The sequence below is a fragment of the Aulonocara sp. 'chitande type north' Nkhata Bay genome, linkage group LG1 (assembly GCF_057382095.1).
Source record: "Aulonocara sp. 'chitande type north' Nkhata Bay isolate Kocher_YH1m ecotype deep benthic linkage group LG1, A_spYH_male_GT1.1, whole genome shotgun sequence".
NCBI classification, from domain to species: domain Eukaryota; kingdom Metazoa; phylum Chordata; class Actinopteri; order Cichliformes; family Cichlidae; genus Aulonocara; species Aulonocara sp. 'chitande type north' Nkhata Bay.
The window spans coordinates 39,133,621-39,151,046 of record NC_141344.1 but is presented as its reverse complement, the minus strand read 5'-3'; the positions used below and the strand labels follow the sequence as shown (position 1 = coordinate 39,151,046).

The 17,426-nt window shown below is 41.2% G+C and overlaps 1 protein-coding gene across 12 annotated transcripts in view; it reads left to right on the top strand.

Annotated features, from left to right (window-relative positions):
• Positions 1 to 17,426, top strand: part of LOC147339529 (serine/threonine-protein kinase BRSK2-like) — a 151,842-nt gene that overhangs the window by 90,209 nt on the left and 44,207 nt on the right. For all 12 annotated transcript variants that reach the window (XM_086295346.1, XM_086295329.1, XM_086295311.1 and 9 more), the window contains exons 3-6: positions 6,496 to 6,581; positions 12,117 to 12,257; positions 14,306 to 14,422; positions 17,006 to 17,039. In XM_086295346.1, coding sequence (XP_086151472.1) covers positions 6,496 to 6,581; positions 12,117 to 12,257; positions 14,306 to 14,422; positions 17,006 to 17,039 — 378 coding nt within the window. The remainder of the gene's footprint in view (positions 1 to 6,495; positions 6,582 to 12,116; positions 12,258 to 14,305; positions 14,423 to 17,005; positions 17,040 to 17,426) is intronic.

Genomic DNA, 17,426 nt, shown 5'->3' with positions numbered 1-17,426 from the left:
GCCCGGCATCATGTTTCAGTTAAATAGAGATTTGGAAGCATCATCAGTGCTGATAATTCATTAAGAGTATCTATCAGGTGTGGAGGCATCAGTCAGGAGCTCTGAGCCCCTAATGAAACATGACACCTGGCATGTGACAAGAACTGGTAAAATTAGGCATCACCATAACGCTCAGACTGAGTTTTGACATGATTGTATTCAGGCTGCATTCTGAAATCTTAGTGCACTTTACACCTGTGGACCACAACACACTGTCTACTGTCAGCCAATAAAGTTGCACATTGAGTTAAGTGTGGACATCAAAATCATAAAACCTATTATATGGATTCACTTGGTACAACACATAAGTATCGGATATCAGCAGAAAGCACTTTGAGGACTCAGTAGTAGAGATGGACCGATCCGATATTACCTATTGGTATAAATTACTGGATTGGATATCGGAGAGAAATAAAAAATGTAATCCGATCCATTAAATATCAAAAAAGCACCTCACAAAACTTGCGACATGGCGTGTCAAGGTGCCATTCATACAGGTAACGAGTGGGGGACAGAAAAGCTTCGTACAGAAGACGTTACAGGTCTGTGAGAGCCAGAGATTTTCCTTGTTTGAGGTGACCAAATACTTATTTTCCACCCTAACTTACGAATAAATTCTTTACAAATCCTACCATGTGGATTCATGGATTTTTTTTTTCACATTCTGTCTCTCACAGTTGAAGTGTACCTCTGGTGCAAATTACTGACCTCTGTCATCATTTTAGGTGGGGGAACTTGCACAATCGGTGGCTGACTAAATACTTTTTTGCCCCACTGTATATAATGTCATTGAGAGCACAGACACCTCTGACAACAGAAGCCCAGCTCATCAAACCTTCTGCTTATGAGAAACAGCCAAGACGAATAAAGTTGGCTCAAAGAGTAGCATTAAAGAAGGAGGAGCTAAAGCCACTTGTTTACAGAGTGGATGAACTGTCAGCCTGCATCAAGGCCCAGTGTGTGATACACAGCGACTATTTTTGAACGATGAGTCATGGAAAGCTCAGGTCCCAGAATAAAAATCCAGAGCTTTAAATGAGCAGAAGAGGTTGTTAGAAATACCAACAGCAATATATTTTTAAATTCTGTCTTTCAGATAAAGATAAGGCTCGAAAACGACTTTGAATGGGTTCAGCTTAGAGATACTCCATCTCTGACTGACAGTGTCCAAGATATGAATGTGTTCTAAAGCTATAATGGCTTTACATTAATGCATCATTAATGTTAATTCAATTTAAAGCCGACACTTCTTTGTGTCTTATAGGCTGCATTATGCATGCTCTAACTTGATAAAAGCTGATATGCTAATGCCTTTTTGATGACACTGAGCAAAGCTGGAGACCTCAATGGAGAGGATGAGGCAAAGTTAATTAAGTTGAGCGGAGATGGTGGTTGAAGGATAGACGAGTCTCCGACGTGATCACAGTAACAGTGTTTCACCTGTGCTGCCGCTCGCTTTTACTCCCACCCCACCCCCAGCCTTCTCTACGTGCCTTCACACTTTATTACCACACATTAAAAAACCATATGGGTCGTAATCGAGCTTAATAAATGTCAGCGTCGTAGCTCGCACGGGTACGGCCGGGGTTCAACGTCTGTTTGTCTTGTACATGAGTTTAATTAGCCTCTGCCATGCTACAGTGTGTGCCCGATTGTGTGAGGAGATGAAAATGAGGCTAATTAGATGTGATAGCAGGAGGCTGGGCTGATGTGCTGCACCTGCAGCCATCCTGCTTTGAGAGCGCTTGTGGGAGGTGGGAACATGCACACCTCGTTACTTAAAGTGTGCTGACCATAGATTGCATCGCTATAATGTTAAAAATACTGACCAGTGAAAGGTATAACACCAAGACGTGTACCTCCTACCTGAACATTGTTGCAAACTAAGCACACTGGTGGCATTTACACTGTCCTGTGGGAAAGTGCAACTAGACTGAGGAACAACAAAGAGTTCATGGCATTGGCCTCCCAACACATCAGATAGCAATCCAAACAATCATCATGTGCCAGGACAAGCCTGATCCACCGGGACCTCACTCCATATCCCTGACAACGGAAAGGATCTGATGGAGAATTTGTCAGAACAAGTTCCCGGGAGAACCCCAGAGCTCCTGGGTTCATTCACGCTCCAACTGGTCAGAGCTGTTATGAGAAGCACACAATATTTAATCCTGGTAGTTTTAATGGCTGATTGTTGCACAGACAAATCGATGAGATGACGACAACAAAAAATCTGCAGTAAGGTTAGGGTTAACCGCCACCAACATTAGCAGGACGCTTACATTAGAGCTGCTTATTGTGTGTTTTGTTTGGGTTTCTGGCAATGTGTGGAATTACCACAATTAGGGAGGGGATAGGCTAACATATGAAACAGGACATGGCTGCCGTGTGATGCATTTATTTCAACAAAGTAACTGTATTCTAATTATAACTTATTTAAGCGGTAACTGTAACAGAATACAGTTACTCATATTTTGTGTTTTAAATATGTAACGCTGGTACATGTACTCTATTACTCCCCAACACTGCCTGCAGGCAAGATTTTTGAACGTTGGCAGTGCAAATTGCATATTTTCCACACAATTCCATAACTTCCAGCTCTGTCACAGGGAAAGGAGTGAGCCGTGTGGGAGAAATAAATGAGGATCCATGTGAAGGTGGTTTATTGTAACATAAAATACAAGGAGAAAAATGGCAAAACAGAGCTAAAGCTAAACTGTACTGGGACAAAACTAAACTACAAAACAGCAAACCAGAACACGAACATGAAGGCGAGTCAGCAGAGGCATATGGAGGGTGATAGCAGGGAGAACACACGGTAGATTCACAGACAGACCAGCAACCAGTGCACCAGTAGACACACAGAAGAACACAGGGAGACAATCTGAATACACTCACATGAGACACAGACCTTCACAATAAAACAGGAAACCCCTTCACAAAGACGCAGACTAAACACAGAAGTGAACCTACACTAAACATAAGACACAAACCCTAAAAACGAATAAACAGAAACAGAGAATTCTAATAATAATCAACAAAGCGCAGAAAATAATCCATGATGCAAAAATAAACCAAAACATAAGAAACTCAGACCCAGCACCGTGACAATTACCAGCATTGACAACGCAGGCAGCTTCAGATATGAAGTAAGACTTGTTTTTCATTTTCTTTCTTTCTTTTTTTTTTTATTGGAAATGCAAATAAATGTAGAAAAACTTGATTGCATTTTATATTATCTTCCACAGACCATGTGACCATTGTGAGGAAAAGTTTTTACATTTAACACTTCATTCATAAAGTGACCAGAACGTTGTCCAGCGGGAAAAAGAACCTTTTTTCTCTCATTTCTTAACTTTGTCATTCTGAGTGCATTTGACAGCTAGCCTGTTGTTTTCTGTTTTTTACTATCACACAGTAAAGCTCTGTACTGCAGACCAGTAGTAACTGCTTTACAGCTGATTTTAACCTCATCATGTCAGCATCTTTGCAGATTCTTTCAGTATTACTGTTGACATGGATATTTCTCATTACTAATCTTGACTTCCAAATATGACAGCAGCTCGCCTGGTATTCTGAAAAGCCATTTAATTAAACTCATGGACAGTTTTTTTTTGGAGAGCTGGTCTCACTTGAGTTTGCTTCATTGGGCTCTATTTGCATTTGTGCAAAAAAAGAAAAAGGTTAATAATTATTTTTAGTTTGCTTTGAGGGCTGAGAGAGACCGAGCATAAAACACACTGAGTACATCCTTGGCCTCTTTTACTGCCTCCCGTTTCTACCTCGACCACACATAGACATGTTGCAAGGGTGTCTGTTGAAACAGTGATGATTAGAGGGAGGGCAAAATGATCAATATTATTATTTTCTGTTAATGCAGCTTATATCAGAACGATTAAAATCAAATGATTTTTGCCTTGGCAGCCAACAGAGATGGATTTAACCCTGAAAAATTAACCTGATGATATAAAGAAATGCGTCGCCTTTCTCACCAGCTTTGGGAGAACAGTTGCAGGTTAACCAGAAGAAAGGGAAACGCTGGCGTGGTCTGGGAAACAAATACTCCAAAGATTAAAGGAAATTCTTCTCTTATTTGTTTGCTGCAGCCAGCACAGCTCACTGTGACCGAGCTTTGATAGAAACAGAATGTCATTTTCAGGCGTCCTCTGCCTGCTCTCTCAGACCTGTCACATCACCCTAAGCAGGAACACCAGAGGATCACTCCCATCTCAGGCCAGCCTGTTGACACATAAAGAGCAGGAAGCGTGTCGTGAGGACAGAGTGAGTGATGACGGACTGATGGCATTTATGTGTTCTCCTGCTTAAAGCACAGCAGTGATGAGACTCTGCAATCAATAGATGTCAGTGGTGTAGTGTAGATCCCCACTGACTTCAACACTCAAAACGGCAACAATCAAGCAACTCCCCTTTAAGAAAGCACTCGGTGACAGTGGAAAGGAAAAACTCCTTTTTAACAGGAATAACAGGCTCGGGGAGGGACGGCCATCTGCCTCGACAGACAGCTGATCATCAGTTGTTGTACAGGTCAGGCGCTCACAGTGTAATCAAGTCAGAGTGTGACACACTGAGCTGTCTCACAGTTCAGTTCAGTTTTATTTATACAACAGCAGTCGCCTCCAGAAGGTAAGGAATACGTATCCGAGTATCCGTAATTGATTGATTGTAATCTGTGTGCCACGTCCAGATCAATGTGTAACTTTTATGCAATGAGTGTTTTTTGTGTATTTTTGGTGACATGGAGAAGGTAAAACATGCCTTTATTTCAACATGGCTTGACTGCTGTAATGCTGTTTTTTTGGAGTCAGCCAACGATCTCTTGCTCGTCTTCAGCTCATTCAAAATGCTGCTGCCCGCCTCTTAACTGTTACCCACAGCAATGAACGTGTAACATCTGTCCTGTCTTCTCTTCATTGGCTTCCTGTTCGTCACAGAATTAATTTCAAAGTCCTAACACTGGTTTATAAATGCCTTAATGGTCTTGCTCCCCCATACCTTTCTGAGTTACTTCAGCCTTATATTCCTTCACGGACCCTCAGATCAGCTGACCAGCTGCTGTTGGTTGTCCCAAAATCAAGGCTTAAACGTAGAGGAGAATGAGCCTTTTCAGTTATGACCCCAAAACTTTGGAATACGCTGCCTTTAAATATTAGACGGGCACCTTCGTTTCCTGTTAAAATGCTTTTGAAAACACACCTTTTTTCGATAGTGTTCAGACTGGCTTGAGTTGAAATGGTTTCTATGTGTTTTATTATGTTTTATGTGAGTGTCAGTGGTTGTATGTTTTGTTTCTGTACAGCACTTTGGGCAAACTTTTTGTCTTTAAACGTGCTATATAAATAAACTGGATTTGGATCTTCTGTCTAAAACTGCAATAAATCAAACTACCATTAAAAATGAGAGATTGTGATTTCTTTGTCCCCCTATGGATTCAGCATTCATCGCCCTCTGGTGGTTTCCTTCCTGTGTGATAAGCTTTGAATGTTTTCTGCTTTCAGACTGGATTGTCTGACTCGACATCACTCTTGTTCCCCGTTTAGCGATCTGTCCACAGGATTTACATTAGAGCAGCAGACATAAATGGCTCCGAGATGCTTAATAAGATATCAGACTGTGGGTGTCCACAGAGAAAATAGTGCTATACTTTACTTTGTGCAGCACAGAGGTCTAAACTCTGTTTACCCTCCGGCCTGCTGAGGTGCCAACTGGCAGTAAATCCTGAGCACAGCAGGCAGGTTAGCACTTAAACAGCTTTGGGCAACATCTGTGCAACTACTGTATCATTTCATGACACTCACCTGCTGGCAACAATGATTTAAAGCTCCTCTCATATAATCTGCTGTTATGTACTCTTCTGCAACACGTGTTTTGCAGGTTTTTTGGTGGGGCTTGTTTTTTAGATAATAAAATATCACTCAAACAAAATAAAGACATTCATAGCGATGTGTGTGCATATTTGAAATGAGGCAGCCAGTTGATTCTGCATTCAGACTGCTTCCTGTGAATCGGTCAAATACTGGAGTCCTTCATCTAACACGAAAACATGTTTTTGTCCGAACATTCGTCCATCTCTTCAAATCAGGAGACTCAAAAACTGAAATGAGTCATCGAGCGTTTTGCTGTTCAGATGTGTAATCACACACTGAGCTGGACGCAGGATGAGTAATCCCTGCTCTGACAGTTCAAAATAAATATATAGAAACATCCTCAAGTGTCTGAGATGTGCAGGCGCCGTTTATCGCAGCCGTCGCAGAAACGTGTCTGTTTGTGTGGCACGTTAACAGTCACCTCTGTGGTATCACGTCAGCTTTTAAAGTTAGACAAATGTACAAGCTGAAAGTGTGAGAAACTTTTAGCCCTCATTATGAGTGTTGTTATTCAGAACATCGGGCTGTCTGCTTCCATCTTTTTGAATCTTTTTCTTGTGTTTGTCTTCAGGTGGAGCGGGAGATAGCTATTCTCAAACTCATAGAGCATCCTCACGTTTTAAAGCTGCACGACGTCTACGAAAACAAGAAATACCTGTGAGTATACCCCTCCCTCAGTCAACACTGTTGACACACTCTTTTTTAAAAATATAATGTGTGAAAATACAGTTTTGTTTTTCTTTATTGTTTAACAGAGTTAGGAGAGTTTGTAGGCTTTGAATATAGCAGGTACTGCGTTAAAGCAGCGGTCCCCAACCCCCGGGCCTCGGACCGGTACCGGTCCGTGAGTCGTTTGGTACCGGTCCATGAGAGTTGAGGCTCAGGTGTGAAATGTATGGTTTTCAGGGTTTTTATCAGTTTTCAGCGTTATTTTGTTATCATTTTTATCGTTTTTATCGTTTTTATTGTTAACTCGGTTTTCCTGGGTCTTTTCACCTGTGTTATGAATAAATCTTCTTTTTTTCGGTACCGGTACTAGTTTTATTTTGTTGTATTTATCCGCGACACCTTAAAGGCCGGTCCGTGAAAATATTGTCGGGCATAAACCGGTCCGTGGCGCAAAAAAGGTTGGAGACCGCTGCATTAAAGTGCTCGTCCAAATGTTAATGTATCCAGGAGAACTTTAGCTTTGAACTTTTTAACTCGCGCTGCCACAAGTTTCAAATAAAACTGACTGATAAGTGTGAAGTAGTCAGACTCGAACGTCAAGGAACGTGATGGGGAAGCAGACTTAGGTTTCCAGAGGTGAGCAATTTATTTACAGTGAACTCCATCTTACGTGAAACTTAACAAAACTTCCCCCCAAAGTAACTAAATTAACAAAACTCAAAGTACATGGATGCAGCAACACAGCTCACCTCTCCTCCCTCAGTCTGGCAGAGACTGGCTGTGTATAGGCCCATCAATTTCCCTTCAGTTAGTGCAGCCAGTGCCACTCACTAGAGCTGACCGACCTAAAACTCTACACAGATGACTAAGAATGACAAAAACCTCCTCTCACTTCTGATTAGCACATTTACACAGCTAAACGGCTCTATTTATAAAAACAAAAGATTCAACAAATCCATTCGGACCTGGAAACAAACAAAAGGAAGCATTTCTATGGTAGAAGAAACCCCTCCTCTTGGTTCAACCTGCTGATGTCATATCTGACATCATCAGCACTTTAAAATGAGGAAATGCTAGGCGGGCCTTTCCCCACACCTGACCTGCATGAAGACTGAAAGAAAGAACAAAGTATGAACAAATGGCTTAATCTGCAACATAATAAAATATAAAGAAACGTGTAACTGAGTATTTACCTTAATTTGCCAGCAACAGAACGCTTGCACAAACAAGCCCAGGTTAGTCGGACAGCAGTGCTACTTTGATACAATAATGTGCATAACGTGCAAGAAAAGTCAACACATCTGGGACCCGTGGAGAGCATTACAATTGCTCATCTACTTTGTCACAATGAGCATGATGCCAACTCAAATTAACAACAGCACGAAGGCCTTTCATCAGTCCGCTTAAACCTGAAGAAATCGAACCCATTCATCCAGAGTTGAGTTATAAAAATATAAATATATAAAATGCTAATCTAGTAAGTAAACGTGGTGTATTGTTAAAATGAATATAGTCATTATTAGACACATTCATTTTCAAATTATGGGTAATAAATTTATTCATATTTTTTTAGATTAAGTCATTCATTCATCCTCAACTTCAGGCCTCAAAGATGATTCAGACACGGTGTCCATAAACAAGCTTGGAAACTGTTGCTATTGTGAATCCACAGAGAACGATGCTACACTCTCATATTAGGAGAATTGTAATTTTGCGACGGCTCTTTAACGGCTGACAAACAGCACTGATAAATCAAACGTCTAACTAACAGTCGGCAGCACTGTACAACAGTACAACGTTTACACGAGCAGCAATCTGAGCTCCGGGATTTGATTAGAAATGCTTCTTTGGTTCCCGTCACTTTAACCGGCCCCCGGCGACTCAAGCGTTCGTGTACGGGTTTTATTGTATACATTAATCTCATGCATGTGATGGCTGCGCTCCAGTGGCGTGGCTTAATATGTTGTTCAATAATTGATAAAGGTGCTGCTGTCAAATGGAGCGGGAATTTGTTTTCTTAATGTTGCGAGGACGGGGACGAATGGTCATCATGGATGCAAACAGTTTGAAATTCTCACACTCACAAATCACGCCCGAGCGTGTTTTTAATTTAAATAGCTGTGATGGGTAAATGCTTGAGCAGATCCCTTAATCTGCTAATAAATCAGGCCCCGGGGAAGACGGGCTGCAGGAGGAGCCGGCTCAGCACAGGAGATGGATAAAACCACAAACCCACATGGGTTGTGGATTTTCTCAGGGATTTATGTTGTGCATCAATGTGGTGACTGCAACACATCACAGCTAAATACTCTTTAGTTTATAACCCAATTATTTCAATAATGCTTCTTTCGATTTGAGGTGAACATGAACCAGAGGATCTGTAGGGACTCGGATGGGAAGTACATTTAATGTAATGTTACATGATTGGAGGTTCTTTACTAACAAAACTGTGGGAGATCTTTTAGTTTTGGTCCAGTAAATTACACAGATTTCTGTTATCGTGTGTTTTACTTTACTATTTTATAGCAAAAATTGCGACGGCTGAAATAAGGTTTGTCATCTCAGGTTGTGTTACATTTCTAGGCAGCAATCAAACTGAAAGCGACTGACCACGAGAGGTCGCTTTTCTCGAATTGTTTCTATCTGCAGAAACATTCTGGCTAATCCGAGGCGTGTTTTCAACACATTACTGATTAGTTCAACACACAACTAATCATTCCCTTTATATGTCTATGCGTCTTCTTACTTTGCCTTGGAGTTAGGGCTGCTCAATTAATCGAATTTTAATCACGATTACGATCTGGGCTTTCAACGATCATTAAAAATGACTGAGCCGATTATTAGCCCCTCCCTCATTTATCCGCGACACCTTAAAGGCCGGTCCGTGAAAATATTGTCCGTGGCGCAAAAAAGGTTGAGACCGCTGATTAAGAGGACCCGAGGGAAGCTCAGAAAGCTAAGCAGAAGTTATTTAGAGAGGAGAGTGACTGCCGCTGGTTGAAAAGAGAGGTTTAAAAAAAAAAAAAAAAAAAAAAAACTTCAGTGGTGTTGCACACTATTTTATATTATTTTTTAAAGTCATTATTCAATAAATTGTTATCCCTTTAAAGCCGGTAAGAGCAGCACACTGTTTTGTGTAACTATTTTTAAATCCCTGTAGAACATGAACCGTGTAAGCTAGCGCAATAATCTGTTTTGCATATGAAACTTACATCTTATGCCATCAGCTTGTCCTCGGTCACGGTTTCCTTCCACATAAATTGCATAAAAAGCGCTTGCAGGAACAAAAACATAATATTCCAGAAACACGCTTTGCCGATCCGATCAGCTGTTCGTAACACTTCGCACATTGAAACAGACTCACCGCTAACTATCACATGTCCGCCATTTCCTGCCCGAAACCGGAAGTGATGTCATTTTCGCGGAAAATGTAGTGTTTTTTTTTACTTGTAGGCCTTAAAAGCCTATACTGGTCATGTTTGACTTTTCTGAATAGTTTCTGGGATGCTTAGAACTCGAATTGCACTGCTGGAAATAGTTTATTTTTCTTTGCAAATTTGCATCATAGGATTGTTTTTGTTTTTCCTGCAGTATATAAAAATTGCTGTATCTCCAAAATAAAACTATGAAGACACTCAAAATAAATTTCCTGTTGTTGTAAACTATTTTTTGCAACTTTTTTGTATTTAAAGTTTTGAGGGATAAACCTCTTAAATTTCTCCAAGTAGAAATATATGTTAAAAAACAAAAACAATTTTCAATTTTTTTGTAGTTTATTGCACTTTTTTGCAATTAATGTAGTTACTATGGACTTAATGCATACATATTATTAAAATATGGGCTATAACAGTTGTATAGCAACTTGAAATGCTCCCACAAATGGCACTACAACATGTAAAAAATAATATAAGCTCTGGTGGACTTGGTTCTATAGTAGGTCTTAAAGGGTTAAATAAATATCGTCAAATAATCGAGATCTCAATTTCAGTGAAAATAATCGTGATTATCATTTTTGCCATAATCGAGCAGCCCTACTTGGAGTCACAACAAAAATGGAAAGCAGGCCGATGTTCGCACACATTGCAGAGGACGGGGTTCAGACGCACCCTAAACCATTGGTTGTGTGTCTTCACTCAAAGTGTTCGGCTAAAAGTCCCTCACACTTTCAGCTTCTACATTTGGCTAAGTGGCACGATGTCACATGCACGTGGTAGTGGTCACACAAACATTTCTGCGACAGTTGTGATAAAGACTTGCAGCTGCAACACAATTTATTAACCTTCACTTCATCACTTCAAGATAATGATCTTATCTTTTGGAGGGAAGCAGCAGAAAACAATGAATTCTTCTAGGAGACGGTTCTTTAAGAACCCCACGTTCCAGACACGTGGCCAAAGACTTCTTACTAATTTATGGCTGTGGGTTGTTTTGGCTTTGTTCCTTATATGTAGTGAGCTGTCAGGACAGGTTAGTATATTAATTACAACAAAAAGTGGTCATGTTGAAGGTTTCTCTAAAATATTATTATAAAAAGAAAATTGGGCTAAAAATGTGTTTATGGTGATCAAACTGCATCTCAGTAGCCCTAAAAACTGGCTTTTGTTACAATGTGGGAAACTCCATTATCAATCAGACATTAACTGTCCAGGTTCTCAGTCACCATCAGTGACAACTCTAACTGCACAAAAAGCCAGTTTTTCAGTTCAATTCAATCCAGTTTTATTGATATGAACAGTCACCTCGAGCAGAATGATTACTCTCTTTGTGTTGGGAGAACAATTGAAAACATTTACATCTTCTAATAGGGTTAAAACTGCTGATAACATCACAGGGTTAAAATGCTAATGTATAACTGTAATACTAATGTACAGCAGTCCCTCGTTTGTCGCGGGAGTTACGTTCGAAAAATAACCCACGATAAGTGAAATCCACGAAGTAGCCAACTTTATGTTTTTTACAATTGTTATAGATGTTTTAAGGCTGTAAAACCCGTCACTACACACTTTATACACTTTTCTCAGACAGGCGTGAACATTTTCTCTCTTGTTTACTCACAAAGTTCAAACCTTCGTAGAAAAAGAAGTCCAGTGTTATAGAATGAAACCAAAGGCTCCCGCAGGTGACGACGTTTCGTCGACATTGTTGTTTGTTGGGGAGAAAACTTACAAACACACAGTGCAGCACTTCAGAGTCGCACTGCTAGGATCGAAGATTTATGTAAATTTGACAAACTGAACACATTCTGTACTGTACAGGAGACACGGCACAAGATTGATTGACGGTGGTCTACAGCCAATCAGGACGCAGAACACAACGCGCTGTAAACATAAATAAATAGAAAATAGAAAGTATGCAAAATTGCACAAAAAACCCGCAAAACAGCGAAGCCGCGAAAGGTGAACCGCGATTTAGCGAGGGACCACTGTAGACATGACTGCAGCAGTAACTGCTCCTTGTTTTACTGGTATTGCAGGTTTCAGAGGTTTCCCGTCACATGTATTTGGCCTCTGTCTTCTTTTGCAGATACCTGGTGCTAGAGCATGTGTCTGGTGGGGAGCTTTTTGATTACCTGGTGAAGAAAGGCCGGTTAACACCGAAAGAGGCTCGAAAGTTCTTCAGACAAATCATCTCCGCTTTGGACTTCTGCCACAGCCACTCCATATGGTTTGTCACTCAGAGACAAATATTGGGTTTTATCAGAGGGTTGGGTTTTAGCTAGGAGTGCTGGGGAGAAATGGACTTTCCATGTAACTCTGTTCTACAGGGCAAACATCAGGGTGCAGTAAAACAGATAATTTATCACAGCAATTTGTAATAATACATTTTCAAAATTACACCAGTGTGTGGGTGAGTCTCAGGTAGCTCCGCCCACACACATCAAACGGACCAGGCTCTGCTCTGAGCCATTATAAGTGCGACCATACACAATGAACTGATCTCGTTGCCTTTGCTCAAACGATGGGGACCAGGTCTGCAGCTACTCTCAGGAAGTTGCTGCCTTGAAAGCAACTTTGGTGTGTTAATACGGCAAAAATAGGACAGGCATCAGTCTGCTATCAGTGTGACTGAATGAGGTCAAAGGGCAAGTAAATGTAATCTGTTTGTATTAATACGCCAGTTAACTGTGATAAATCTGCAAAAATTGCAAGTCTGTGTCGGTTTCTTCAAATCTTTTGTCATCCTCACCCCACACAATTAAACAAAATGAAGTGCTCAGTGTCCAGCTGAGTCTCGTATTGCAAAGACATGTTGCAGATTTGAGGTCAGGCTGACTGCAGCGTGAGGGCAAAAATCTCTTTACCAAATGCAGTATCGTAAAACTGAGGCAGTCATAATGATAGTTAACAGAGTTCATTGCCCCAGCCTGCTTCTTCACCTTTGAGAGAATTTGCATTTAGTTTAATGTGCACTTAACGAACTAATAAAACGATCAAAGCATTCTTACTGTAGTTTATATTCTAGGGATTGTTTATGACTTTTCTGTCGTTTCTACAAACACTGGAGTGTTTGCTCCATTCGGATGTGTGAAGAACGGGTTTCCTCCTGCAGCCTCTTTCCTCATCAGCTGCAGCCGGCGCTGACTTTAGAGGCTGCAGCTCCTCTCGATCTCTTTTCATCTCTGAGACCACCTTTAGTTCCTCCACACATGACTGCAACACAAGAGCAATTGCACATCAAACATGTTCTGCCTTTGAGCCTCAGCGTTAGACATCAAGTGTTCGACTTTTAAGAAGCACATTTATTCTCCGCTGTGTGTTTTCTGTAAGAAAGACGCACAAAACTCGAGCTCTGTATGTCTGCGTTTTATGTCCCTCGCTGGTTTTAAGTAAAACTGTGGACTCGTATTTGACTCTTTCAGTCGCTGATGAGTTGCAATCACCTTGTCTTGATTACAGAAAACATTAAAGGCCGTTTCCCTGAGGAGGTCGGGACATGAGTGCGAAAGCTGGCACAGCTCTGATGACCTTCTGTATTCACTACTTTGAGTCGAGCCTCTCGGGACAATTTAAAACTGCTAAACTGATCAGTGTGGAACAGATTCTTACAGTGCATGATCCTGGTGTACTGTAGAGGCACCAGTGTTCACACTGGGAACATCACAAAATGGGAAAATGAATGTTACATTTTTAAAAGATGGACGTCCCATCACGTGTTATTCTCTGCCGCCCTGGTTTAAAAGCATCAAGCTGATCTGGCTGTCACCATCACCCCTGTCCTAAAGCATAGCATGCTTCATCCTCCCACGTGACTTTAATCAGAACCATAATTTACAAAATCAATTTGTAGACTCGACTCTCTATAAGTAACGTGTTCACTGAGGTCACAGAGCAACTGAAGAGTCATTTTCCAATAGTACTTTGTAATGTCACCATTCCTGAAGGATCCTGTGGACCTCAGCGTGCAGACAATAAGACCTTGAATAAAGGTTAGAAACCAGTCTACGCTCCAGGTTCAATTATGTGTTTACTTGTTCTTTACTTGCCCTCAGACTGTTTAGCACCACCAGGGTTGCAGCTGAAAATATAAGGCCCATGTGCATGTAGAGTCATGGCTCCAGCTGGGCTCAGATTGTCTCTTATTATTTCCTCCTGTGATGTTTGTCCTGTTGAACAGAGTCATATAACCAATTCAAGTCCCTTGAAAAGCCACCACCAAGAAAATGTATCACGAGTAGACTCATGTAAGGATCTGTCTTTGCTGTTCTCTGGCAGCCACAGAGATTTGAAGCCCGAGAACTTGTTGTTAGATGAGAAGAACAACATCAGGATAGCAGACTTTGGCATGGCGTCTCTGCAGGTCGGGGACAGTCTGCTGGAGACCAGCTGCGGGTTAGTATTCAAGTTATTGACTTGCAAATTATACCAAGTGCATGTCTGACACATTATGCTTTGAGTTCTTTATAGCGAGCACCAAACATGAACATGCTGAACAGAACAATAGATGTTATTACTGTTCTAAATGTAATCCATGGTTATTATTTGCACATCTTGATTTGCATGACTTTAAATCCCTTTAACTTGCCAGTCTTTCCATTTACCTCTCAGCTGAAAACCTGCTTTAGCTCTTTGTTTCTGACTCTCTCGAGAGACATAATGGTTCACAGTGTCATTTTTCCAGCATCTTGTTAGAACCAGTTGCTATAAATCAAAAGCGTAATGAAAAATGATTGTTCCAGCAGTAGAAACCTTTCCTAGTATTTTGTTGTGTAGTCTTTGTGGGCTCTACAGGATATGTGCTGGTCAGCTGTAGGCCAAGCAGCATTTCCCAGAGTCAGCCATGTGGAACGGCTAAAGCTTGGCTGCTCTGGCTCAGAAATGCTGCACAAAGCAGGAGGGAGACAAATCTCTGCAGTCCAAGTGCTCCAGTATACAAACATGTGGACAGTTTGACCCTGTGCTGTACATGTTGTGTGCTGGCTGTGTGTCCGAATCGCCAATAAAACAAAATATGATGTGGAAATGTTGGCAAATCTGACATGTGATGTACCGATACATGCCGAGTCTTTCTTTGGGGCGTACCTCATAGTCTGATAGGATGGATACTGGAAATCTTCCATATAACTGAACCAGTATAGGGCGTCCTTTACTTCTGGACCTAGTTTAGACTTCTGCACATGGATTTTTTATCTGCATATTTTCAGTAATTTATGGCTGTTTGCTGGGCATTCAGTGCAGCTGGCAGTACGCGTTCAGTGGGGCTTTCGAGTCGTTAATAGTCTTCAAGCTCACGCTGACACTGTGTCCGTGTTGGGGTCTGTCAGATTAGTCTTTCGCTGAGCGATCCTTTAAATATCTCTCGTAAGTCAAAAGATTCTTTCACTTCATGTGACGTTAATGGAATTCATTAAATGAGCAAGCTGCCTCCAGCAGGAAGGATGAAAATTAGCTCGGGTGTAATTAGATTGCAGTTAGTGTATTTTGACATGACTGTGTTTGAGTAGTTCAGATCGACTGGGTTTACATACATTATCATAATTAAGTATGTTGCGAGTGAAGATGGAGTGTGTGTTTACTCTGCGAGTTTAGATGGGATGCTGCTGGAAGAAGTCATGCTCTGTGCTTCGTTTATTCCATGATGAATCCGCACAGGGAAGCTCCAGAGTACAGTTAGTTCTGCTGCAATTGTGCAATTATTAGATTATTTAGAATGCAGACATGAGAGGAAATACTAGAGAAAAATGACCATGTTTCAAAAAGCAGAAAGTGCAATATTTAAACAGGAAGGCAAAGAGCACAGAGCCCATATTTTGGCACCGTGCATTGTCAGTACTTAACGCTCCCTTTGACTCTATCACAGCTCGTGGCGCTCTTTCTGCAGCACTTCAGATTCTTTCACTTTCTGGCATATTTTCGCTCATTGCTTCTGCAAGTGTCTGCTACGACCTTGAGATTCTTTATCCATCTTCCTGCACTGCTCTTTGAACACTCAGATTTTCACTGATGGGGGTTGTGAACTGTGAGAAACATGGCAAAACTTTTGTGCCTCTTCAGGTCGTCTGTTGTGGATTTTGAAGGATTATTGTTCTATTATAGAGGATTTTCTCTTTGAAATTGTCTTGCAAAGTCTGACAACCATCACAGCAGAGATGGTTGAATTCATTCTTCCATTGACCATCGTTCAACAGTCTGCAGAAAAGACTCCTGCAGTCCAACGAGTGGTTTGGATATCTTACAAGCTGTTATTAGAAACTGAGGAAATTGCACTGGCGGCATAGCGATGCAGTGATGAGCAATGTAGCATCACAGCAAGACGATTCCTGGCTCAAACCTCTGGTCGGGGCGTTTGTGAAGAGGTTGCATGTTGTTGGTTTCCCCTTACAGTTCAAGGCCTTTCGCCCAGTGTCACCTGGGACATGGATGGATGGATCCACTGGGATGGATCGAAGCTGACTACTTCTTTGTGGGCATCAGTTATGCTAGTTTTCAGAGTGCTATGAAGCTGTTTAGGGCCTTGGTTTCAGAGTCACAGTATCAGAGGCTTAAAGACATACCTGCACTTGACAGATATGCTCTTAAAGGTCTGGCACTATGATAAACGACATAAAAGAAAGCCCATGTCGCTTTTCTAAAGACATTTTTTTGTCTGTCTTACTACAACCTTTTTATGAGTTTGTATAACTTTTGTTTAAAATTATTATTATTTTTTGCCGTGTGCTGGATGCTGCCGTGCGTTATCCAATAAGCCGAGCCACCACAGCACAAGATTCTGTTTTGAGGCTGTTCGATGTTATGTAATACTCTTTAAGCATAAAGAAATCTGTCATGCAATAAAGACTGATGTCATTATTTTAATGCATGTGAGGTAAAGACTTGCGTGTTTCAAGGAACTGCTATCCAGAGCATCAGCTGATACTTCCCCAGTGTATTTATTGTGCTTCATGTTGTATCCTGAATGGCCGCCTCTTCTTACAGATCTCCACACTACGCCTGCCCAGAGGTTATCAGGGTAAGTGCTCGCTCTCTTCTTGTCTGTCTCTTTCTTTCATTCAATAATAGGAGCTCTGAATCAGAGTGGCTCTTACATCACTGCTCCATCCTCTCTGCATTCACCAGGCTTCCTCGTTCCCTCTCATTTGTGCGTCTCTATTGCCATATTTCTTTTTATTCCTACTTCCAGCTGCCCATACCTGTACATCTTCATAAAGTCAAGACTTTTTCAGTTTGATCCCTTTTTCTGTGATAGGGTCTTAGTTTTGATTATCATCGGGCACTTCTATCAACAGTATGCCCCGAGTGAGTGCTCTGTACTCTCTGAGGGAAAGGGTTGTAATCTGCATGGTTTATTTTTTTATTAAATATTTCTCCCAAGTCGAAAACACAAAGTTGCTGTTTA